The 25175-nt window shown below is 43.5% G+C and overlaps 1 protein-coding gene across 1 annotated transcript in view; it reads right to left on the reverse strand.

Annotated features, from left to right (window-relative positions):
• PTH2R (parathyroid hormone 2 receptor) overlaps positions 1 to 25175 on the reverse strand; it is a 96599-nt gene that overhangs the window by 13400 nt on the left and 58024 nt on the right. Inside the window, exon 8 of the mRNA XM_073304765.1 lies at positions 18116 to 18176. Within this exon, the coding sequence (XP_073160866.1) occupies positions 18116 to 18176 (61 nt within the window). The remainder of the gene's footprint in view (positions 1 to 18115; positions 18177 to 25175) is intronic.

Consider the following 25175-nt stretch of genomic DNA (forward strand, 5'->3'; position numbering starts at 1 on the left):
GGTGTTTGCATGGTTATTTTTCAGCTGGAATAACAGACTTCTTAATTGACTTCTTAATTCAGCTGGAATAACAGACTTCTTAATCCGAGTGTGTGTTTGCTGAGTGAGTATCCGAGTGTGTGTTTGCTGGGAGCACAGTTTGAAAGCCTGAGCGAGTGCCTGATTGGGTGGTAGCCTGCAGGGGGTGGGTACTGGGGGTGTCTGTTTGTTTGTTTCAGGGAAGCCTGGCTGTTTAAAAATAGCCAGAGCTCCGCGAACCAGCTGAGCGGCGGCGGACCAGCTGAGCAGCGGGGAACAGCAGAGCAGCAAACAGCAGGAGTTTGCCTGGGAGTTCACCTGGGGTGAGCCCAGTGAGGCTTACATCTTGCCAGCTTCTCTGAGGAAGCTCATAGTAGGAAGGTGATATGGAGGGGGGGCGTTCAGCTATTGTGACCTGCACTGGATGTGCCATGTTTGTCTTTCTTCCACAGGACAGAAGTGACTTTGTCTGTACAAAGTGCAGGCTAGTATCCATATTGGAAGAGAAGATTGAAGGTCTGGAGCAACAGATATCGACCCTGCGTTGCATACGAGAATCTGAGGATTTCCTGGACAAAAGTCAGGATATGCTTCTACGGGCACAAAGCTCTAAAGATTTAGAGCACGTTGCACAGCGGAGCCAAGAGGCCAGTGAAGAAGCTTGGCAACATGTGACCTCCAGAAGAAGAAGGGGGAATGTCCGGGTACCAGCAACGCAGACACAGGTAAGTAACCGTTTTCATGTTCTCTCCACAGATACCATTGTGGAGAGTGGACCAGATGATACGTCTGAGGGGAGAAAGCAGAAGGAGACTCCGCTGGTTGGAAGGCATGAGATGCACTGTCCTAAGGTTGGGGGTTCCACGACCACCACTCCCAAGAGAAGGAGGCGGGTGGTGGTGGTCGGGGACTCTCTCCTCAGGGGGACTGAGTCATCTATCTGCCGCCCTGACCGGGAAAACAGAGAAGTCTGCTGCTTGCCAGGGGCTAAGATTCGCGATGTGACGGAGAGACTGCCGAGACTCATCAAGCCCTCGGATCGCTACCCCTTCCTGCTTCTCCACGTGGGCACCAATGATACTGCCAAGAATGACCTTGAGCGGATCACTGCGGACTACGTGGCTCTGGGAAGAAGGATAAAGGAGTTTGAGGCCCAAGTGGTGTTCTTGTCCATCCTCCCCGTGGAAGGAAAAGGCCGGGGTAGGGACCGTCGAATCGTCGAGTCATGGAAGTCAACAAATGGCTACGCAGGTGGTGTTAGAGAGAAGGCTTTGGATTCTTTGACCATGGGATGGTGTTACATGAAGGAGGAGTGCTGGGCAGAGACGGGCTCCACCTAACGAAGAGAGGGAAGAGCATCTTTGCGAGCAGGCTGGCTAACCTAGTGAGGAGGGCTTTAAACTAGGTTCACCGGGGGAAGGAGACCAAAGCCCTGAGGTAAGTGGGCAAGCAGGATACCGGGAGGAAGCACAGGCAGGAACGTCTGTGAGGGGAGGGCTCCTGCCTCATACTGAGAATGAGGGGCAATCAGCAGGTTATCTCAAGTGCCTATATACAAATGCACAAAGCCTTGGAAACAAACAGAGAGAACTGGAGGTCCTGGTGAAGGCAAGGAATTATGACGTGATTGGAATAACAGAGACTTGGTGGGATAACTCACATGACTGGAGTACTGTCATGGATGGTTATAAACTGTTCAGGAAGGACAGGCAGGGCAGAAAAGGTGGGGGAGTACCACTGTATGTAAGGGAGCAGTATGACTGCTCAGAGCTCCGGTATGAAACTGCAGAAAAACCTGAGTGTCTCTGAATTAAGTTTAGAAGTGTGAGCAACAAGAGTGATGTAGTGGTGGGAGTCTGCTATAGACCACCGGACCAGGGGGATGAGGTGGATGAGGCTTTCTTCCGGCAACTCGCAGAAGCTACTAGATCGCACGCCCTGGTTCTCATGGGCAACTTCAATCACCCTGATATCTGCTGGGAGAGCACTACAGCGGTGCACAGACAATCCAGGAAGTTTTTGGAAAATGTAGGGGACAATTTCCTGGTGCAAGTGCTGGAGGAGCCAACTAGGGGGAGAGCTTTTCTTGACCTGCTGCTCACAAACCGGGAAGAATTAGTAGGGGAAGCAAAAGTGGATGGGAACGTGGGAGGCAGTGACCATGAGTTGGTCAAATTCAGGATCCTGACACAGGGAAGAAAGGTAAGCAGCAGAATACGGATGCTGGACTTCAGGAAAGCAGACTTCGACTCCCTCAGGGAACTGATGGGTAGGATCCCCTGGGGGAATAACATGAGGGGGAAAGGAGTCCAGGAGAGCTGGCTGTATTTCAGAGAATCCCTATTGAGGTTACAGGGACAAACCATTCCGATGTGTCGAAAGAATAGTAAATATGGCAGGCGACCAGCTTGGCTTAACAGTGAAATCCTTGCGGATCTTAAACATAAAAAAGAAGCTTACAAGATGTGGAAGATTGGACAAATGACCAGGGAAGAGTATAAAAATGTTGCTCGGGCATGCAGGAGTGAAATCAGGAAGGCCAAATCCCACCTGGAGTTGCAGCTTAGCAAGAGATGTTAAGAGTAACAAGAAGGGTTTCTTCAGGTATGTTCGCAACAAGAAGAAAGCCAAGGAAAGTGTGGGCCCCTTACTGAATGAGGGAGGCAACCTAGTGACAGAGGATGTGGAAAAAGCTAATGTACTCAATGCTTTTTTTGCCTCTGTCTTCACGAACAAGGTCAGCTCCCAGAGTGCTGCGCTGGGCAACATACCATGGGGAGTAGGTGGCCAGCCCTCTGTGGAGAAAGAGGTGGTTAGGGACTATTTAGAAAAGCTAGATGAGCACAAGTCCATGGGGCCACATGCGCTGCATCCGAGAGTGCTAAAGGAGTTGGCGGCTGTGATAGCAGAGCCATTGGCCATTATCTTTGAAAACTCATAGCGATCGGGGGAAGTCCCGGACGACTGGAAAAAGGCTAATGTAGTGCCCACCTTTAAAAAAGGGAAGAAGGAGGATCCTGGGAACTACAGGCCAGTCAGCCTCACCTCAGTCCCCGGAAAAATCATGGAGCAGGTCCTCAAGGAATCAATCCTGAAGCACTTACACGAGAGGAAAGTGATCAGGAACAGTCAGCATGGATTCACCAAGGGAAGGTCATGCCTGACTAATCTAATCGCCTTCTATGATGAGATTACTGGTTCTGTGGATGAAGGGAAAGCAGTGGATGTATTGTTTCTTGACTTTAGCAAAGCTTTTGACACGGTCTCCCACAGTATTCTTGTCAGCAAGTTAAGGAAGTATGGGCTGGATGAATGCACTATAAGGTGGGTAGAAAGTTGGCTAGATTGTCGGGCTCAACGAGTAGTGATCAATGGCTCCATGTCTGGATGGCAGTCGGTATCAAGTGGAGTGCCCCAAGGGTCGGTTCTGGGGCTGGTTTTGTTCAATATCTCCATAAATGATCTGGAGGATGGTGTGGATTGCACTCTCAGCAAATTTGCGGATGATACTAAACTAGGAGGAGTGGTAGATACGGTGGCAGGTAAGGATAGGATACAGAGGGACCTAGACAAATTGGAGGATTGGGCCAAAAGAAATCTGATGAGGTTCAACAAGGATAAGTGCAGGGTCCTGCACTTAGGACGGAAGAATCCAATGCACCGCTACAGACTAGGGACCGAATGGCTAGGCAGCAGTTCTGCGGAAAAGGACCTATGGGTGACTGTGGATGAGAAGCTAGATATGAGTCAACAGTGTGCCCTTGTTGCCAAGAAGGCCAATGGTATTTTGGGATGTATAAGTAGGGGCATAGCCAGCAGATCAAGGGACGTGATTGTTCCCCTCTATTCGACATTGGTGAGGCCTCATCTGGAGTACTGTGTCCAGTTTTGGGCCCCACACTACAAGAAGGATGTGGATAAATTGGAGAGAGTCCAGCGAAGGGCAACAAAAATGATTAGGGGTCTGGAACACATGACTTATGAGGAGAGGCTGAGGGAACTGGGATTGTTTAGTCTGCAGAAGAGAAGAATGAGGGGGGATTTGATAGCTGCTTTCAACTACCTGAGAGGTGGTTCCAAAGAGGATGGCTCTAGACTATTCTCAGTGGTAGAAGAGGACAGAACAAGAAGTAATGGTCTCAAGTTGCAGTGGGGGAGGTTTAGGTTGGATATTAGGAGAAACTTTTTCACTAGGAAGGTGGTGAAACACTGGAATGCGTTACCTAGGAAGGTGGTAGAATCTCCTTCCTTAGAAGTTTTTAAGGTCAGGCTTGACAAAGCCCTGGCTGGGATGGTTTAATTGGGGATTGGTCCTGCTTTGAGTAGAGGGTTGAACTAGATGACCTCCTGAGGTCCCTTCCAACCCTGATATTCTATGATTCTATGACAGTGGCTAGCACAGCTGAAATGCCTTTGAATGCTCATCAGAGTGCCACTCCATCAGTAATTACATTGTCTATCTGATGCCCATGGTTGTCATATCGGAGCACCTCAGAATAATGCATTTTTCCTCAAAACAGCTCACTGAGGCAGGGAAGTGCTATTATCCACGTTTCCTGGATGGTGAACTGAAGCCCCAAAGAGACTGACTGTTCCACAGTCACACAGAACATCAATAGCAAAGCAGGGACTTGAACCCAGGTCTCCCCACTTCTTGGGTAGGGGCCTCACCCTTGGAGCAGAGCTTCAACTAGTGTCAATCTGTGTTGAACCACTGACTTCAATGGAGTAATGCTGATTTGCATCACCTGCTGTTCAGCCCATACATCGGTGATCAGCTTGCAAAATAGATATTTGATAAGAATAGGATTTTCAATTAAAAAAAAGCCAGAAGAGTGGGACCTGGCTGGAGGATATTTGCTGTTCATAGTGGGGGTTTATACACCAGTAGCGTTCCTTCTAAATGCCTGTATGTACACAGCTTACGTGGACTACATTATATTCTTTAATCGATTGTTTCTTTCGGTACCGAATGTAGCTCTCTTGAAAGGCGTCCGACTGATAGCCCTAGAGACTGAAGTCACCGACTGCACAGTATAAGTGACAGCCTACTGCTAGTGGAAGCTGGTTCCTTTTGAGTGCTGTTGAATGAGCTCTGTGAAGCCAGTCACTGGTCTCCATCCAATTTCAAGTTGGCAGATGCCCATATCACAAAAACCACCTGAGCAATCAACATCTTCACTGGAAGACTCAGCAGCAAGGTCAAGAACTGACTTACCCATCGGCGTGGGGGAGCTCCCTCAGTTCAGAGTTTAATCATGGTGATGTGACAAGGCAAGGATCCTTGAACTGCAACAGCCCAAACCACCCCAGTTTGATAAAGGCCTTTCAGTCTCTGAGGCTGTCAATCTGGCAATTAAGCATGTTGCAGAATAGGTTATGTTCTGATTGCAAATTTGTGGAATATCCATGAATGGCAAGAAATCAGGCAAGAATATATGGCATGTAACAGACAAACAGCGCTGCTGTTTTTATTAATAAGATATTGTACTTGATTTCTTCTGACCACTTACTCCACCGGGAAAGTATGTTTATTTTACAAAGGAAGCAAAGGCTGTTTGAATTTAGACAAACTAAAAAAAAATCAATACACAGATTTAAAGACCAGAAGGGACCATTATGATCTAGTCTGACCTCCTGCATTACATAGCCCAGAAAATTTCACGCAGTGAGTTCTGCATCAAGACCATAAATTCTATTCAAATTACAGGACATCTTTTAGAAGTACATCCAGGCCCAGCTCCTAAAAAGTAGTTAGGGACCTAATTCCCTTTTAAATCAATGGGAGTTAGGTACCTAAATACCTTTAAGGATCTGGGCTCCAGTCTTGATTTAATGAATTAAAGTGATGGAGAATCAACCTCATCCTTAAATTGTTCCAATGGCTAATTACCCTCACTGTTAAAAATTTGCACCTTATTTTTAGTCTGAATTTTGAGGGTGATTTTCTCCTTTCTGACAGACAGACAGAGGTAGAGGGAATGTGCACACAAGCCACAGTGATAGGTGCCAATAGTTTTGATTTTCCGTACATTTAGGATGAGTGGATATACTTTGTTACACTAAGCTATACTACGTGACGGGAAAGAAATGTATAATATTGTACTGTTAATTAGAGCTGGGTGATAAATGGTTTTCCCATCCAAGGAAAACTTTTGAGATTTTGAATTTTTTTCCCACCCTGACTCAGAATGAAAAGTCAAAATCTTGAAAATGTTTGCTAACCAACAATCACAAAATCAACCATTCAATCAGTTTGAATCCATCAAATAGTTCAGTTTCAAAAAAGTTCTTTTTTAAAATTGTAACTCTTTTTAAAACTACACTAAGCTTAACTTTTGAAACAAAGTAATTTTGAACTAAAACCTGGAATATTTCTTTTAAAAAATATCAAAACGGGTCATTGTGACAACTCTGAATTTTTTTCAAAACAAGACATTTGTCAAAACCGTTCCTGTGAACTGTTTTGGTTTAGATGAATCAGCATTTTCTGCTGAAAAGCCATTTTCTTGACAAAAATTCTATCCTGCTCTTCCATTAGCACAGTGTAATGCTCTCCATTTCCTACCAATGGACTTCATTGATGATGATTTTTCAATATAAGAAATAGCTGGAAGACTCCAAACTGGAAGAGAATAACACAAGGCCCAATCAAGTTGGCCGTTTTTCAAAGAGATATTATTACGGGAACAAGAGTAAACTATCCCACTGCGTAGGAAAGATAGGAAGTATGGCAAGTGACCACTCTAGCTTAACCAGGAGATCTTCAATGATCTGAAACTCAAAAAAGAGTCCTATAAAAAGTGGAAACTATGTCAAATTACAAAGGATGAATATAAACAAACAATTCAAGCATGTAGGGACAAAATTAGAAAGGCCAAAGCACAAAATGAGATCAAACTAGCTAGAGACATAAAAGGGTAACAAGAATACATTCTTCAAATATATTAGAAGCAAGCGGAAGACCAAAGAAAGAGTAGGCCCATTACTCAATGGGGGGTGGAGGGAAGAGACAATAAAAGAAAATGTGGAAATGGCAGAAGTACTAAATGACTTTTTGTTTCAGTTTTCACCAAAAAGGTTAGTAGCGATTGGACATCTAACATAATGAATGCCAGTGAAAATTAGATAGGCTTTAAAGCTAAAATAGGGAAAGAACAAGTTAAAAATGACTTAGACAAGTTAGATATCTTCAAGTCAGCAGGGCCTGATGAAATACATCTTAGAATACTCAAGGAGCTGACTGAGGAGATCTCGGAGCCATTTCATGACTATCTTCAAAAACTCATGGAAGATTGGAGAGATTCCAGGAGGACTGGAAGAGGGCAAATATAGTGTCAATCTATAAAAAGGGGAATAAAGACAACCTGAGAAATTTCAGGCCCATCAGCTTAACTTCAGTACCCAGAAAGATAGTGGCTCAAATAATCAAGCAATCCAGTTGCAAACACCCAGAAGATAATAAGGTGACAAGTAACAGTCAACAGGGATTTGTCAAGAACAAATCGTGTCAAACCAACCTAATAGCTTTCTTTGACAGGGTAACAAGCCTTGTGGATGGAGGGGAAGCAGTAGATGTGGTATACCTTGACTTTAGTAAGGCATTTGATACTGTCTCGCATGATCTTCTCATAAACAAACGAAGGAAATACAGCCTAGACAGAGCTACCATAAGATGGGTGTAAAACTGATTGGAAAACCATTCCCAGAGAGTAGTTATCAGTGGTTCACAGTCATGCTGGAAGGACATATTGAGTGGGGTTCCACAAGAATTGGTCCTGGGTCCAGTTCTGTTTAATATCTTCATCAATGATTTAGATAATGGCATAAAGAGTACACTTATAAAGTTTGTGGACGATACCAAGCTGGGAGGGGTTGCAAGTGCTTTGGAGGATAGGATTAAAATTCAAAATGATCTGGACGAACTAGAGAAATGTTCTGAACTAAATAGGATGCAATTCAATAAGGACAAATGCAAAGTACTCCACTTAGGAAGGAACAATCAATTGCTCACAAACAAAATGGGAAATGACTGCCTAGGAAGGAGTACTGCAGAAAGGGATCTGGAGGTCATAGTGGATCACAAGTTCAATACGAGTCAACAGTGTAACACCGTTGAAAATAAAGTGAACATCATTCTGGGATGATCATTAGTGGGAGGGTTGGAAGCAAGACACGAGAAGTAATTCTTCTGCTCTATTCCGGACTGATTATGGCTCTGCTGGAGTATTGTGTCCCATTCTGGATCTTACATTTCAGGAAAAATGTGGACAAACTGGAGAAAGTCCAGAGGAGAGCCACAAAAGTTATTAAAGGTCTAGAAAACATCACCAAGGAGGAAAGATTGAAAAAATTGGGTTTGTTTAGTCTGGAAAAGAGAAGACAGAGCAAACATGGTAACAGTTTTCAAGTACATAAAAGGCTGTTACAAGGAGGAGGGGGAAAAACTGTTCTCCTTAACCTCTGAGGATAGGACAAGAAGTTTAAATTGCAGCAAGGGAAGTTTAGGTTTGACAGGAAGTTTTTCCTAAAAACTGTCAGGGTGGCTAAGCACTGGAACAAATTGCCTAGGGATGTTGTGGAATCTGCATCATTGGAGGTTTTTAAGAACAGGTTAGACAACTAGACCATCCTTGACAGGTGTTTATTACGTAGTCCTGCCTTGAGTTCCAGGGACTGAACTAGATGACCTACTGAGGTCCCTTCCAGCCCTACACTTCTAGGATTCTATGCTCCCTAGCTCTGCAAGCAGAAGGGAATCTATGGGTGTGAATCTTCCCCTTAAGTGAGCATACAATGGCAGGGGACCTGTGCACAGTCAATGGAAAGGCCCAGCTCAGTTGCATTCTCTGTGCTCAGTAGAGTGCATGAACCATTTCCTCGCTACTCCTCCATAGGCACAAAGTGGCAAGAGGAGCCATGCTGTCCTATGGCCCATAGGGCTATCAGCTGCTATCCCATAAAGATGTGTGGTAGCAGGCATGTTCCTTCTACATGTTAGGGAGCTACTTAAGATGTAATGTGCTTTGGGACAGCACAGTCTGCCCAACCCTTTCCGATTGTTTGAGCTGTGCAGGTCATATAATTATTATTTATGAATCAAAAATGTTTCATTGATGCTAATAACTCATAAAAACATTAACAGGAACTCTCCAGTACTGATCTTGTCTGATTAAAGAAACAGATTCTTTCCATACCATTGCAAAGTGACAATACATACTGCATGAAACCAAGCTTTCTGAAACATGATTCTGTCTCATCCATCTGTGGGCATCCAACAGAGCTCTTCTCTATATCGGATTGTGACTCATCAGACCATTACTGCTGGACAATTTTCATTAGCAATTACGGGAAACTACTGCCAGAAAAATAAACACTTACCATAACCATAACAGCAATACAATGAAAAGAACCCTTGTTAATTTACGAGTCTGGCTAATTTGCTCAAACCAGGGTGGATTGATTTAAATCAAAGCAATTTAAAATGACTGATTTTAATTAGCAAGCAGGAAACCTTGATTTACGTAATCGGTTTCAATCATATTTTGCATTTGTACTTTTCAGTTATTTTCATTAATTCTTGGTAGTTGGTAACCATTAAAACATAGACTCATAGATGGTAAGGTCAGAAGGGACCATTATGATGTTATTTGCAACTAAATGTAGCCGTTATGTTAAATTTGTCGCCTTTTTGCTAACCAGCAGGATATACAATATCTACACACATTTATTGAAGCAGTTATATAGCTTAATTTATTCAGATTCTTAGTTTTTCTATTTTTTATCAGTTAGAAAATGGTGAATGATGCATCTCTTACTTACTAGATGATTAATTTTTATTTATGATCTGTGCCAAGTTTTAATTGGATGGAAATTAAAAATCTGATTAAAATGCACAAAAGCATTTTTTTGTTAAATAAAACCACCTTAAATGTGTTGGATACATAAGAAAAAGTTTGTAAAAACACGTTTTGCATTTAAAACTAACTGCTTTTATTAAACAAAGGTGGTATTACCCATAGTTAATTAATTGAACAGATTGTTTCTGGTCACCATGTCCTTCCCGATTCTAGTACTAGTAGATCTCGCTCCCACACCTTCTTTTTTATTCATACATTGCTGGAGTAAACAAGCTTTCTTGCTTTTTCAACTCCCAACTGGTTTCTTAACTTTGAATGAACTAGTCATTGAACTGAATTAGATGAATAAACTGAAATGGAGAAATAGTCTCTTTGCACTGGCAGAAAGGGCTACTGCTGTCAAAAGCCAGGTTAGCACTTCAAACACACACTTGTTTCAAGTGCTTAGCCAGTGAGTTCAAGCAGTTCAGGGTTTGACTTTCTTAATACCTTGTCAGCAAACTTGTACTGCTTAAAAGTTTTTGTATTTAATTTTAATAGATTAGAATAAGTTTAGGCCTTAACATAGATTGTCAATTTCAAATTTCAATGTAAATAGGTTTATTTTTAAAAATAAATCGGGATTTAAATGTTAAAAATCAGATTTTTTTTTTAATGTCTCACCAATTTGTATTCACCTGGTCTCAAACTGACTTGATAATAGGATATGGGGTACTTTGTACTAGGGCTTGTCTATATGGAGAGTTAGTGCACAGCAAGTTAGGGTGTAGATCGACAGCGCACTCGCCTTCTATCACTAACTAGCCTGGGAACCCTGATACCACACACAAAAAGCTCCCTAGTGCCCTCTGACCTGAGTGCCTTTACTGCAAAGAAGCAGGGTCCGCATGGTGACCTAGTGTGCAGAAAGCTAGTGTGCAGTAGATTTACTCTCCAACTTACTGTGCATTAACTTGCCACATAGACAAGCCCTTAGCCTTTGCCTCCAGAGTCTTCCCACTTCATAAGAGACATGAGTTAGTAAAAGATCTCAGCTCATATTTCCTTCCAGGAATGCTGCCTTCCTAAACAAGGAAAATGGAAACCTTCACTGTGTTGAGTGTTCTCCCTCTTCATTCTTTGCTTAACAAACAAACTCTGCCAGGCAGCATTGTTTGAATCGCAGCCAGTCTGACTCACAGAACAATAGGGTTAGAAGGGACCGCAAGGACCATATGGCTATTGACCCTATGAGTCCCTCAATATCCACAGGCAAAGTGTTCACCATCTGTAATGAGAATTGTTACCATGTCTGACAAACTCACTACACATCACACCCTTTTGTCATAATATTTATCTAAAGTGCATCTTGTAAGCTACCATATGAAAACTAGTGACACTCTGGTCATTAATATCTTGTGCAATATATGTACAGTGAGCATATAAAGAGTTATGCAGGTGTGCTGGAAACGTGTTACTAAAATATGTTGAGTCCAAGCAATCCAAGTAGAGATGATAAGCAGGTTGTCCTAGAGAAAGGAAGGTATATTGACCCGTCTGCCAGCATCAAGCTCTGCAAGCCAGTGGATAATGCATTTGCCTCTGTGGTAAACAGAGTGATCAAGCTAACAGGCAAAGGAGACAACAGTATGGCCTCATTACAAGCAAAAGACATTTGCATCTAAGGTAAATAGAGTAATCAAACCAGCAGGAAAAGGGACCCAGCTTGCTGGAAAACAAACGAGCATGACTGGAGTCTGAACCCCAGGCTCTGAAGGCAAAGACAATGAACTTCAGGGAATATAAGGAGAAGCAAAAAGACATTCTGGTTATCCATCACTTAAGGGACCAAGAGACCTGTGCTCTTTGAATCTGTGAAAGATGGAACCCCACAGCCATGTGGGTTGAAGGTGATGGGAACTGACTCAGTGAGAAATTGCCTGAAACCAAGATTGTAATCTGCTACCCTGTAGACACTGGAAAGCATGTTTTATTTTTGTTTTATTTGTAACCATTGTCTGTTTCTATTATCCTTGGTTACTATCACTTAAATTGCGGTTCTTTATTAATAAACCTTTGTTTGGTTTTAGCATAAAATCATCTCAGCGCGGTGTATTAAAGTGCAGGTCCTCTGCTAAATTAACAGGCTGATGAGTGCTCTTTGGAGGCAGTGGACTTGGTAGTTTGTGTGAGTGTCCAATGTTAGGGGCTGGATACTGCTCTTCTGGGGGGTGTTGGGAACGGTGTTGGGAACTAGAGAGTGACCTGCAATGCCAGGCTGAGACTGGCAGAGTCTCTAGGAGTTTGCTGGGGAGGTAGACAAGCTGCTGACACACAGTTTAAGCTCCTGTAAAGCTTTCTCTTCCTAAGGCAAAGGGTAATACAGTGGCTTACAGTTCTGGACGCCCTGACAAAGCATCCCAATGGCCAACTTCAGTGATACTAAAGCAGAGGAATTCTGATGAGAAGGGTGCCATCTGTTAATGGAGACTGGACTGCCAAATTCAATGCACATTCAAATAAAATCTCTGGCTCAAGTAAATGCAGGGGTAACACAGGACACTCTGGGCCAGATGCTGATCTCCACTGAATGGGTGTACATCTGGAATAACTCCATCAGCAGAGTGACTCCACGAATACATCAGTGCAACAGGGATCACAGTCTCTCCTTTCTTCGTAAAAGAACTATCAAGCTATCTTTGGAAATTGACGCAACTTTCAATATCTGCCAGTGGAGAATTACTAGGTTTTGTTTTGTTTTTTTAACAGGAGTCAGAGCTACTTGCTAACAGTTTTGAGTGGATGAAATGATTGCTGTGAGTCAGAATGTGGGAGACAGAAACTTTCAGCTACTCAATCTAGTATTTACTGGGAAAAAAATGTTCCTGTATCAGCCTAGCAAGAAAAGATAAATGGTGACATCCTCGGTGAAAAGGCTGCTGGTAGTGAACGACACTTCAAAAGAACCTGCAACAGCATCCTCTGCCAAAGATCAAAATGGAATGACCGACATTGTTCCGTCCAGTGAGTGCTACTATAAGGAAACTGAGCAACTGACAGAAAAGTTAGTACCTTCCTTTAGATTTCTTTCACTCAAAATAATAGAGCCCATGGGCTGATGAGCATCTTTTTCAATCTTGCTGAAATTTCAAATTTTGAAATTAAAAAAAAATTGAGTTGGACAAACTTCTGAATTGAAAAAGAAACCTGGTGAAATACTTCTCTTCCCCCCTTTCCCCCCATTATCTCTATATAGCACCATGATGGGGTAAAGAATCTGTAAGGAAAGTTCCCGTATGTGTCGAGTAATTTGCTATGGTTGTGCCAAGGCATGGGAGATGTTTGAAGAAGTCAAAGGGTCGCCATTCACACTGGAGTGCAGTTCTGGGAACGTGCAGCAGAATGGAGAGCTGCAAGCTGTGGCTGAATAAACAGCCTCTGGTTTTTGGGGTGCATGCACAGAGAAAAGACCAGAAGTATTTAATGGAGGTTTACAAGCTCTCCTTGTTTTCCTAAGAAGAACACCATCATTGGTTGACCATATCTATCCCAAACGACTGGAAATTCAAAGGTTAAAAACATAAGAACAGCCATACTGGGTCAGACCAAAGGTCCATCTAGCCCAGCATCCTGTCTTCTGACAGTGGCCAACGCCAGGAGCCTCAGAGGGAAAGAACAGAACAGGTAATCATCAAGTGATCATCCATCCCCTGTTGCTCATTCCCAGCTTCTGGCAAACAGAAGGTTCTGAGCATCTGTACGTCCCACTGCCAGCAGTCGGAGAGGTGAGTGCTTGAGCACCTTTGAAAATATATCAACAGGTGCATGATACAATTCATAAAAAAGCCCCAGTTCCAACTGAAGAGCAGGCTGCTGAACGAGCAGATCACTTATTTTAGGTGTCTAAATATGGGCTTTGAAGAATCCAGGTTTCAATATTTTTGGTCCAATACTCCTAGGCAGAAGCTCTATTAGTGGAAACATACCAATAAATCCAGTCATGGAATTCAATAAAATAAATACGCCAGGACAAATCAGAGATTTGTGTAGGCTCCTCCAGAGAGGGGCATGCAAATTAGATTCTTGCGTGCACATGCACAAAATCTGGTCCGATCTGGGGACTGAAGATCAGGCCCTATATGTCTTTGGAATATTTTACTCTGTGACAGCTGGGTCCATAACTCAAGTTTCAAAGGCTTTTTTTTCCTTTCACCTTGATGTTTTGCATGAAGGAAAGTGGCAGGGGGAGGCTTAAGCATGGGTTCAGAATGCACCCACAGAAACTGCAGCCAGGCCATGGCACATGGGGGTCACACCGCCACTTGGTTTGGTGACTCGTGCTGTGCCCTTGCAAAGCAGCAGCCCTCCAGTGGTCAAGACTGAAGATAACACTGGCAATTGCCGGCAGGAACGGGGAACAATGGCTTCTTTACAGGCTTTTCACATCAAAGCTTCATACACACCTTCTACATTAAAGGAGCCGCTACCCTTTGTCTCCTGTAGAGTTACAGCTGTCTCTCCTCGGCGATGATGTTTTTCATTAGTCACCTCAGATTTCACTGCTTTCTTCCTTACCACAGGCTTTAAGTGCGATGAATCTCATCACACAATGGAAAGAGGGTTCTGAGATGGGTTTTTTATTTTTTGTACATTTTATTGTAAAACCAGAGTTCCACTGTTGATTTGCAGGGGGATTTTTATATGTCCTTTAAGGTTCCTCAGTTAAAACCCCCATCATGGTCTGGCTGCTTGGCCCTGGTGTGGATGCACAAGGAAAAGATGCAGGGCACTTTTCCCACACGTCTGGTCCCCATGTCCCTGAGCCAGCCACACATGCCCACCAGGATGCCCACAGATGCTAACTGCCTCACGGGGAGAAGGGTATGCAGAATTTTGGGATGTGGCCCTACTGCCATTACTGTGCACCAGCTAGCAGAGCTAGGTGGGAACGGGGTGTGTGTGAGATGTTACGTCTTCTCCAGGAGTGGAGTAGTTACCATGCCATGTATGCTGCCTGAAAGCCCCCTTCCTGGGGACTTCCGCTACAGTACAGCCCTTTCACACCACTTAGCTCTATATGCAGCTCTCTTCATTTCAATGCAGGCATAACACAGCAGCTTCTGGCGTACAAATTTTCAGACCAAATTCTGCGCTTCCCTGGACTCATGCTCAGAGCTTCTGAGGAGAGGGTGAGAAAAAGGTGGCTGTAAGCCACCTTTCCAAACTGCTTATCCTGGAGAGATCCCTGGAGGGCACGGATCAGCTAAAATGTCATGTGTTCTGCTCCTAGCCCTGTTACACCATTCTGAGACTGCCAGCAGCAAATATCTCCAAGGACAGGGGATGGGACTCTAGATGGGGAGGGCTCCAAGTTACTACAGAGAATTCGTTCCCAGGTGTCTGGCTGGTGGTACGGTGTCAGACTGCAAACTGGAGCAGGGAACTTGGTTTCTTTGTAATTTTTAGGGTAACGGAGGAATCAGTGATCTATGTTGCCGGTGATTTTTTTAAATATAGAAATGTCAGAATTGAAGTCCTGCATAGGCGAGCTCGTGTATTGATTTAAAGATGCAGGTTGGGTTGTTCCAGCTGAAGGCTGGAGAGACGTAGTTGTGGGTGGTGGAACTTGAGAATGAGAACTAGTGAGTGGAGTGGAGATGGGGTGTGGAACGACGTAGCTGCTCCTTTCCGGCCATGTGGCGTAGCAACCTTCTCTCAAAGGTTATGAAGACACTATTTGCATGGGAGTTTTCCGTGTGTTTAATAAGGCTGCTACTCAAAGGGGCCTGATCCAAAGCCCATTGAAGTCAATGGGGGGCTTTCCATGCCTGTGGATCAGTCCCATGGATAGCTGTCAGGGTTGACATGTAAAATCCCTTGTGTATCCTGCTGCAGAGCCCCAATGTCTTCCATAAGCTCCCCTCTTCCCCAGCCTTGCTCCTCATCAAGGCCCCCGAGTGCGTCATAGCAAAGAAAACTTCGAAAGCAAAACCTCCAAGATCAGTGCACTTCCTTGACTCTAATTGTCTGTCTTCACTATTACTGTGTCCCAGTGATAAAGCAAGCGGCAATCTAACAGTAACAATTCCAACCTCAAACAAATGGCTATTAAGTGGACAACCTGGCACCAACACTTGCCCTTGGATTCAGCTGAAATGATGAATCATAGGAGCAACTACTAAACAATATCTATGACCTTATTCCAGGCTCTCGCCCTCTGCGTCAATATGTGCAGAAAATTATTCTTTCCTCTCAGAGCTTTACTTTTGTCTGTGTAATAATTGCTGAGGATTTGCTTTGCTGCATGTCGATAGTTCAAACCTTTGTCAGGCAGTAGGAATGGTTCAAAGCAATTTACTACCATGCATCACTTTCACTACCCACAAATATATACTGAGCTGGGCTGGACAACTCTTTGTTCATGTCCTAGAAGAAAGGCACATTGTGTATTCAGACAAATATCTGCTCATTGTGAGTGACAGGTAGAGAGACCATATTTTCCTATGCTGAATACCGGCCACATGGTAAAATTACTCATATTCAAGGTAATTCAAAGAACTATGCAGTACAAATGTTCAAATTAACATCAAGTTGACTGAGCCCCTCTTAAAAAGAAATACTGGGTCGTTAGATTCTTTTTATTTACCTTCTCATTAAGGCTTTAGGGTTCAGATGGGGAGAGGTGACAGACACATCTCTCTCACACGGGGGTGGGGGAAGGGGTGTTTGACTGACCGACCCCATGCTCCCTGCCTGGCATTCTCTGACCTCCATGCCTGGCTGGACGCACCCACCTCTCTTGGTACCTTGCACTGCATCATCCCAAGGCAACATGTGGGGGGCATGCAGGGTCACCTAGCTCTCTCTCCCTCCACCTCCCCCCCACCCCGTGGCTGGAAGCTGCTTGTCCCTTCCTACCATGCACATGGAGTGTTGAATGACTTTTCTTAGCTCCTTGTTTGTTGTGAAGGGACTTTCAAAAACACTCAGCATCCCCTGCTCCTGTTGACCTCAGTGGCAGCCAGGAGGCCCATGCTGAGTGCATTTGAAAAACCCACCCTAGATGCCTGACTCTCGTCTGTCAACAGAGTCTGGGAGGATGAAATGTAAATTCTCTTATTTTCACTTATCGCTAACGGTACGTGCAAACCTTTGGATGTGTCTAGAAGCCAGCTTGGGGGCCCCTTTTTAGAAAATGGGCAGTAATGGATATGGAGCGTGTGTGTGTGTGTATATATACACACACACACACAATATGAATATATATAATATGTACTGGTGATACCCCTGTACTAAACTATGGTACCGTGTGATAAATCACATTTATCATACAACTTTCATTTTCTCACTTGCCCTCTCCCCACCAGTCCCTCAGTACCACCAACTTTTAACATTTCAAACATCTGAGCAGCTTCAGTTACTATTCGTTTACAGAAACAGCCTGTCAGGAGAGTTCGCCCCTTCCCCGCAAATATAAAATATTTACTCCCAAAAATTCACTGGCTTGATATGTCTGCCAATCAGTATTCAATCCTGGGTTAATGGCAGGTTTAAGGTCCAATACCTTATCAATCACGAGGTCTAGAAAAAGCAGTTGTTTGAACACTGGCTAACCCAATATTTGGTCTCATTGAGTGTAAATGGTATATAACAGAAAAAGATCCAGAGTGGAAATGACGCACCGTTCTTCAGTGCTCTAGCTGCACGCCTAGCAATTTTATTGCCCACTATCTAAATGCCATGTCTGATTTTAAACCCTTTGGAAATACAATAGAAACAGGTTTATAATCGCAGCGAAGATCTACACAGCAATGAGTTATCAGACCAATAGGAATGATTTGCTTTGGGCATTTAACTTACTATCGGACCTTCGGGAAATGAGAAAGGAAAGCTCTATGTTGGGCTTTAGCCCATTATCATCTTTCAGCTTTGCCACACAGAAAGTAAACAAGGGAAAGTAGGGTTATGCAGGCCGTTATTCTCGGTACCCGTGGAGCCATGCTGAGACACAGCAGTAAATAAACTGGCTCATTGTTTTTATCATCACTTTTCTTCTCTTTTACATTAAGGTTTCCACCATCGACCCCGGCACTCTGATGGTGCATCTGTCTTTTGCTGTTTAAAAATGACACTTTGTTTGCAGGTAAGAATGGGAGCACGTGATCTGCGGTACATGCAGGAATGGAGAGATGAAAACAAATCTGACTGCTTTCCATAAACAGATAGCTCACAGCGCCTTCTGCATCTTTGCCGCTTACCTTGCATCTGCCACCGTTGCACGGACCACTGCCCAGGCTACTACAAAGACAGCCGGAAATCCTACAATTATGAAAAGTTAATTGGTTACTGTTCAGAGTAGGTTCATTTGGAAGAATGATGGCATGGGTGAGAAAATTACCTTTTATTTGCACCTTAAGGGAAAGTAAAATAACTACTTGTAAAAGAAGCCAGAAGGAAATGAAGTTCTTATTATTAATAAACCCTGAGCTGTGAAGAAGCAGTATTCAATGTGAGCATGAAAGACAAATTCTAAAAAAAAAAAAAAAAAAAAAAAAGTTGATGGGATGGAACGGAGGTCAGAATTTGCACATAAATTTTAGACAGAGCTGAAGGTTTGGAAAACACCCATTCTACACACAACTTTTTGGGCCAGATTCTTGGATGGTGTAATTCAGTGGCTTCATTTACATCAGCTGAGGATCTGTGTCCTTGCCTCCACTGTTTCTTATACACCATGAGCCAGAGGACGAGGTGATTATGAGTCATGGAGCTTTTCTCTATAGGATACAGGAACCCAGCCCAGCTTGGAAAAGTTTGACAGTCATTGGTTGGTGTATGTGAAATGAATTGGGTAGCCTCAAGCCAGTTCCAAGTGAACAAAAAGCACTAAACAAAAGCCGGAATCACAGCTGGCAACTTTCGGCTGTCTCAGGCCAAGGCCAAGGAACGTATGGGCGGGAAGCATGAATTATTCTTTCCCTCGAAAAGCTAGTCAAAGAAAGGATTGAGGCAAAGTGGCAGGACAGGGAAATTTGCACTGTTTCTGCCCGCAAGGGAACCTGTTGGCTGGACAGAGGACTTCAGTCTCCTGCAATGTTCTCCCGGCACACGTCTCAGATTGAGTATTTAAAATGCAGCACCACTCATGGGTTGTGTGATGCAAATATAGGGTCTGGGTTTGTTCTCACTGAGGACAGTGGGAGTTTTGCCACTGGCTTCAATGAAGCAAATGCAAAGGTTTCCAGTCACCAGTCTCTAACCTCCCCTGTGAGAGTAAGAATATTTGTAGTGGAATCAAGGCTACCAACCTTTCCCATTTGAAAATAGACAATTATGTGCAAAGTGAGCTACTCCCTTGGGGGAAGATTTGCCATGGTGCAGAGGGCTGGCCCACAGCCCACTGTAGGCCCATTTTGATGGCTTAGGCAGGACGTATGCAGTTCATGGATTTGCTGCAGCTTGTCCGCAGAGCGCCAGATGTGGCCTACTCCTAAGAAAACGATGTCAAAAGTGTATTAAAAATGGTTCTGGTGGTTTCGGGAAGGATTGTTGCCCTTTCAGGATGTTTGTTTTTGGTAACAATTTTCTTAACATAGGAAACCTCCAGATGACAGTTATTGAAAACACTACTGACCTTACTTTGGCCAAATGCATTAGTGGCCTGAGCTAAAGCCAATGGGAATTTTTCCATTGACTTCAATAGGCTTTGGGCAAGGCCCTAAACAACCAATAACAGCAAGAACTTCCTGTGGACTACCATCTGAGCACCAACAGATTACAGCATCTGATGCTGACATTCCTCTTTAAGAGATGAATAGAGTTTTAGAAAGCTGACAGCGCTTTCAGGCTATACTTGCTCAAGAAGTTGTGATTTCTGAGATGCACCATGCAATGCGACCCTCAATACTGACAAAGGCTCAGGTGAGCTACCATTTGCTTCCTCCATTCGTTAATGGAAATAGCATTGTGTGTTCCTGTGATCCTGCAACTCTGAATTTGATTTTGCCATGTGGGGAAAGTTGGTGATAAAGTATTGAATTAAAGTAAAAAAAAAAAAAAAGACAAAGCCTTATGTTTATACTTGAAATGGAAGAGCCATCTCTCTGCACAAACATCATTGCTCTCTACAGAGTGTCTTCTAATGTCATGACTAGTCTCATTTTAAAACACTCAAATGCTGGGTCTTCAGAAGAGCTGAGCAAACAATTGTCCTTTTGCTGTTTGTGAATTCTCTTAGAACAGACTTAGATTCCTACTAATTTGTACCTTATTCAAAATATGGTTCATGAGGACATATCTCAGTCTATAGAGTGCTCTCAAACTATTCTCTGCCTCTCTTGCTTTGGAGATATGCCATTTGTGTTGTGCACTCTTCACTTATATCACCTGGTATTACATACCAGGAAGCCACAATTCCTTCTCTGCTCCAAGCTGGCTCTAGGGAAACAGTAATTTACCCTTGGCCTACACCAATAGTAAATTACCACCTCTGGGGAGCTGGCTCAGATGTACTGTGTGTTGTGGGGGCAGAGCCAATTCCCTGCCACTCTCCACCTGTTCCATCTGGTATGCAATGAACTTCTCCCCAACACCTGAACTTTGTCTACACATGAATTGCGCTAACCCAAAATTTGGACTCAGGGTCCCAGGACCCCAGAGGGTGAGTCAAGCTAGGACCCCGGGTTCAAGCCCTATTGCTTTGCACTGTAGAAACAGCCCCACAGGACTTGTGCTCTGGGAGTTTGCCAAAAGTGCCCCACAATCCCATGGGCTGACTTTGTCCTCTGGACAGTCAAATGTGGTGGACAGTTAAGTTTGCCCACACTGCACCACAAACAAAGGGCTAGAACAGTCACGTTTTGGGAGGGTGAGAGGATGCCTGGGACATGGGTGGCTGGACTCAGGTTCAGACAATGCAGTGTAGATGCTGGAGCCCCAGGTTGGGACCCAGGGTTCAAAAATTCCTAACCTGGGGTTACAAACGAGTGTCGATGCTCAACCCCTAGGTTAACAAACCCCAGGTCTGCTAACTCGTGTTCTACTAACCGTCGGTTACAGTACAGTGTAGACATTCCCTTAGGCACACACAATTATTAGCAAGCTGGGAAGACAGGGATCTGAGAGAAAACCCCAGACATGAACACTGCCAGCCAGGAGGAAGTGTATGCGAGGATCTAGACTTTGAGAGTGAGCCAAACCCTGTATGTCAACATCCATGAACTTTGAGATCCAGATTCAGACTTTTGCAACTCTGTCCATCCCTGTTCAGGAGAGCCTCTGTGGAAGAGAGGATTCTGGCTGATTGCATTTGGTTACGTCAGGACCTGTAGGGTCTACTAAGGGTGGCCTGGAAACAGCAGAGCTATTCAAAAGTATATAGAAGACTCGCTGCTTGTTCCGGGGGCAGGTTTTTCTAACAGTTAAAATGTATTCACCCTAACTGATGTCCACAACATCTAGGAAGGGACTATAGGGCAGGGAAATGATAGACTGCAACAGATGAAAGAAATAGAGAAACAACAATGAAGAGGAAAGAGCGGGGAAGAAAGGAAGGTGTTAATGTCAGATTGGAGAAGGGTATTAGAGAATGAAAGAAACAATGATTAATTCTTTACTTTAAAACATTATTTATTCATTATTTGTATTACTGTAGCCCCCACAAGCCCTTGTCCTAGTCCTGTGCCAGGTGCTGTACAAACACAACACAAAGAGGCTACCTCCCTACCCCAAAGAGCTTAACAATCTAATTGGAAAGTAGAAGATAAAAGACAAAAGGGCCCAATCATCAGCTCGTGTCAACTAGTAAAGCTCCAGTGAAGTCAATTAAGCTACAACCCTTTACAGCAGAGGACCTACCCGGTCCCTTTTGGCACCAAAACAGTATTAAAATTCCCCAGGTGCAAGGGAAGCTCAGTGTGCTTCAGTGTCCAAGTGCTTTTTATTTATGTCTTCCTCAAAGTCAGCTGCAGCTTCTGGCTGTCACAAGGTGCTTTATCCACTTTTATAATTAATAGTAACTGTGACATATATGGCAATTTCCTCCCATACCCTTGAAACACCTTGTCAAGGTTCCTCCCCCACTCTGAACTCTAGGGTACAGATGTGGGGACCTGCATGAAAAACCTCCTAAGCTTATCTTTACCAGCTTAGGTCAAAACTTCCCCAAGGTATAAAATATTCCACCCTTTGTCCTTGGATTGGCCGCTACCACCACCAAACTAATACTGGTTACTGGGGAAGAGCTGTTTGGATGCATCTTTCCCCCCAAAATACTTCCCAAAACCTTGCACCCCACTTCCTGGACAAGGTTTGGTAAAAAGCCTCACCAATTTGCCTAGGTGACTACAGACCCAGACCCTTGGATCTTAAGAACAATGAACAATCCTCCCAACACTTGCACCCCCCCTTTCCTGGGAAATGTTGGATAAAAAGCCTCACCAATTTGCATAGGTGACCACAGACCCAAACCCTTGGATCTGAGAACAATGAAAAAGCATTCAGTTTTCTTACAAGACGACTTTTAATAAAAATAGAAGTAAATAGAAATAAAGAAATCCCCCCTGTAAAATCAGGATGGTAGATACCTTACAGGGTAATTAGATTCAAAAACATAGAGAACCCCTCTAGGCAAAACCTTAAGTTACAAAAAAGATACACAGACAGAAATAGTTATTCTATTCAGCACAGTTCTTTTCTCAGCCATTTAAAGAAATCATAATCTAACACGTACCTAGCTAGATTACTTACTAAAAGTTCTAAGACTCCATTCCTGTTCTGTCCCTGGCCAAGACGACTACAGACAGGCACAGACCCTTTGTTTCTCTCCCTCCTCCCAGCTTTTGAAAGTATCTTGTCTCCTCATTGGTCATTTTGGTCAGGTGCCAGCGAGGTTACCTTTAGCTTCTTAACCCTTTACAGGTGAGAGGAGCTTTCTCCTGGCCAGGAGGGATTTCAAAGGGGTTTACCCTTCCCTTTATATTTATGACACACCTAATGAAATTAAGCTTAAGTATCTTTCGGGTCCATTTCATTAAATGAAAATTTTATGTATTATTGTAGGCCAGGATTGTATGTAACCTCTCTAAGGAGGTGTTGACCTATGACCCTATTTCATGTATAATTTAGTTTGCTGTGAAATTAGTGACACTACAGGGCCTAATATTGATAGCTTTATTCGATTGGGACATGCTAGGGGGCAAAGAGGAGAATCCCGATAATTGGGTTATTTGGCTTTGCTCTGGTTAAGGCCTACTCTATTAGTGTGAGAAGCTTTGTCATGCTAAAGTGAGAAGGTGAAAAGGTAACTGTGTTTGATTGGGGCGATTGAGACAGGAAGGCAAAGGGTTAACTGTAGAAGTTCTCATGTGCAGTTCTAGTCAGGAATGGCCGAAGGCCTGTGTGCCTATCAATATTTAAGGGGGGGCTACCTCCTACTCTTGTTAATGACAAAGTTTTAGCCACTCAAAGGCTCTGCATACAACTCAAAGGCTATAAGCACTTGAATTGGGTGGTAATAGTGTGGACAACTTTATTTGAATGATAATCACAATATATTACTAATTACAAAGGTATATATAATTATTTAAAAGAAGGAACCTCTGCGTATCAGACAATAATGGAAGCTTAGTTATTCACAGGTTTGAGAGGCTGCGTAGCTATGTATTTTGTAAGCCATAGAGAAGGGCCACCAGCTGTAATGGAAGTAAAAAGGTTTATGTAAAATGTGTACATTACCTGGACTTTTCCCCACACACACTACAAATCTGTTTGCCTTTAATCATTAAAAGACAAATAATCATAAAGCTATTATTTAATTAGTTTATCAAGTTTAAAGTTAAAGGCATTAATTAATTCAAAGGACCACACTGAATAATATGCCAAACAAGAATGGATTTTTGGACAATACATGTGAAGCGGATTTCCTGGGGAAAACACTAAGGAGAGGTAAATGCTAATTCCCCACTTCTGGTAATGCAACCCCCCCTGCCTTTTGAAGCTATGCCTGGAGGAGAGGACCTTTGTCTACTGATTATCTGTCTCTGGAATCTCAAGATCAAAATGTCCAAACCATATAAAGGAAAGACTAACCTCTTCCATGTGGGTGCGAGTTCTGAGCTAAGGCTGTTATGAAAGTGTCACCACAGAAAATAAAACCTTTGGTGGGGTTTGAAGGACTGACTCCCACCAGATCTCAAGATTAGAGTTGGGCTGATCTCTGGTATGCTTATTAGCTTGCCTGTAGGGTCTTTGATTGTTTTTAATTTGTTGTCTCTGTAATGCTTTCACCTTAAGAATAAATGTGCTTGCTTAGAAAGAACTGTGTGATAATTCATAACTGTTGGCAATTACAGCTGTTCATGGCCCCTAGAATGAAAGCAGCGTGCAGACGCTGGCCTTTTTAGGCAGTCTGGCTTGCTGGGAATATCAGAACTATGGGAACATGCAGGCTGGAAACCCCCCGGTCATAGGAAGGAGAGAGATGTGGGTCTCTACACAAGAAAGATGACAGCTAAGGAGCAGTGAGCCTAGAGTGGCTGCCCTTGGTAGACCAGCAAGGGGAAATACACAGTGCAGTAGCCCTGAACTGTGACACTAACCAAGACACAGAGATTAAGTGACTCCCTCCCTGTCACCACAAACACATATCCTAAGATCATACCATGAGCAAGTGCGTTTCAAGCCTGTTTTAGATGGACCGGCCCTAAAAAGACAACTGAGAATGGTGGGGTGTATGTGAATAATAAACCAAGAAAAGCAGCCAGGAGCCAAGCTCACACTCCACTCTAATGAAGCTAATAAATCAAAGCACTGGAGGAATGTATGAACTCTTTTACTTCAGATGACTCAGCACACAGAAAGAAAAGGAGTACTTGTGGCACCTTAGAGACTAACAAATTTATTTGAGCATAGGCTTTCGTAAGGTGAATGCCACTGAATACCACTGAATGCATCGGATGAAGTGAGCTGTAGCTCACAAAAGCCTATGCTCAAATAAATTTGTTAGTCTCTAAGGTGCCACAAGTACTCCTTTTCTTTTTGCAAATACAGACTCGAAAAAATTCAGATTTGGCAACATCAAAATGTTTTGCAAGTTCGTGTTGGCTTCCCCAAGTTATTGTTTAGAAAAAAAACAGGTTGAAAAAACCCTGAAACAATTTTCTCAGCCCTTATTCTTTGTCCCCCTCTCCTGCCACACACTATCAGCTGAGTAGCACAGGCCTGAAAAAAGTTTTAATGTCTCCTTGCTTTTTGATGCATATTAGAAAGTGGGCTCCTTTCTGAATGATGCACTCTGCCGGGTGTTTACCGTCTGCTGGA

Source organism: Lepidochelys kempii, chromosome 11 (genome assembly GCF_965140265.1).
Source record: "Lepidochelys kempii isolate rLepKem1 chromosome 11, rLepKem1.hap2, whole genome shotgun sequence".
Classification (NCBI taxonomy): domain Eukaryota; kingdom Metazoa; phylum Chordata; order Testudines; family Cheloniidae; genus Lepidochelys; species Lepidochelys kempii.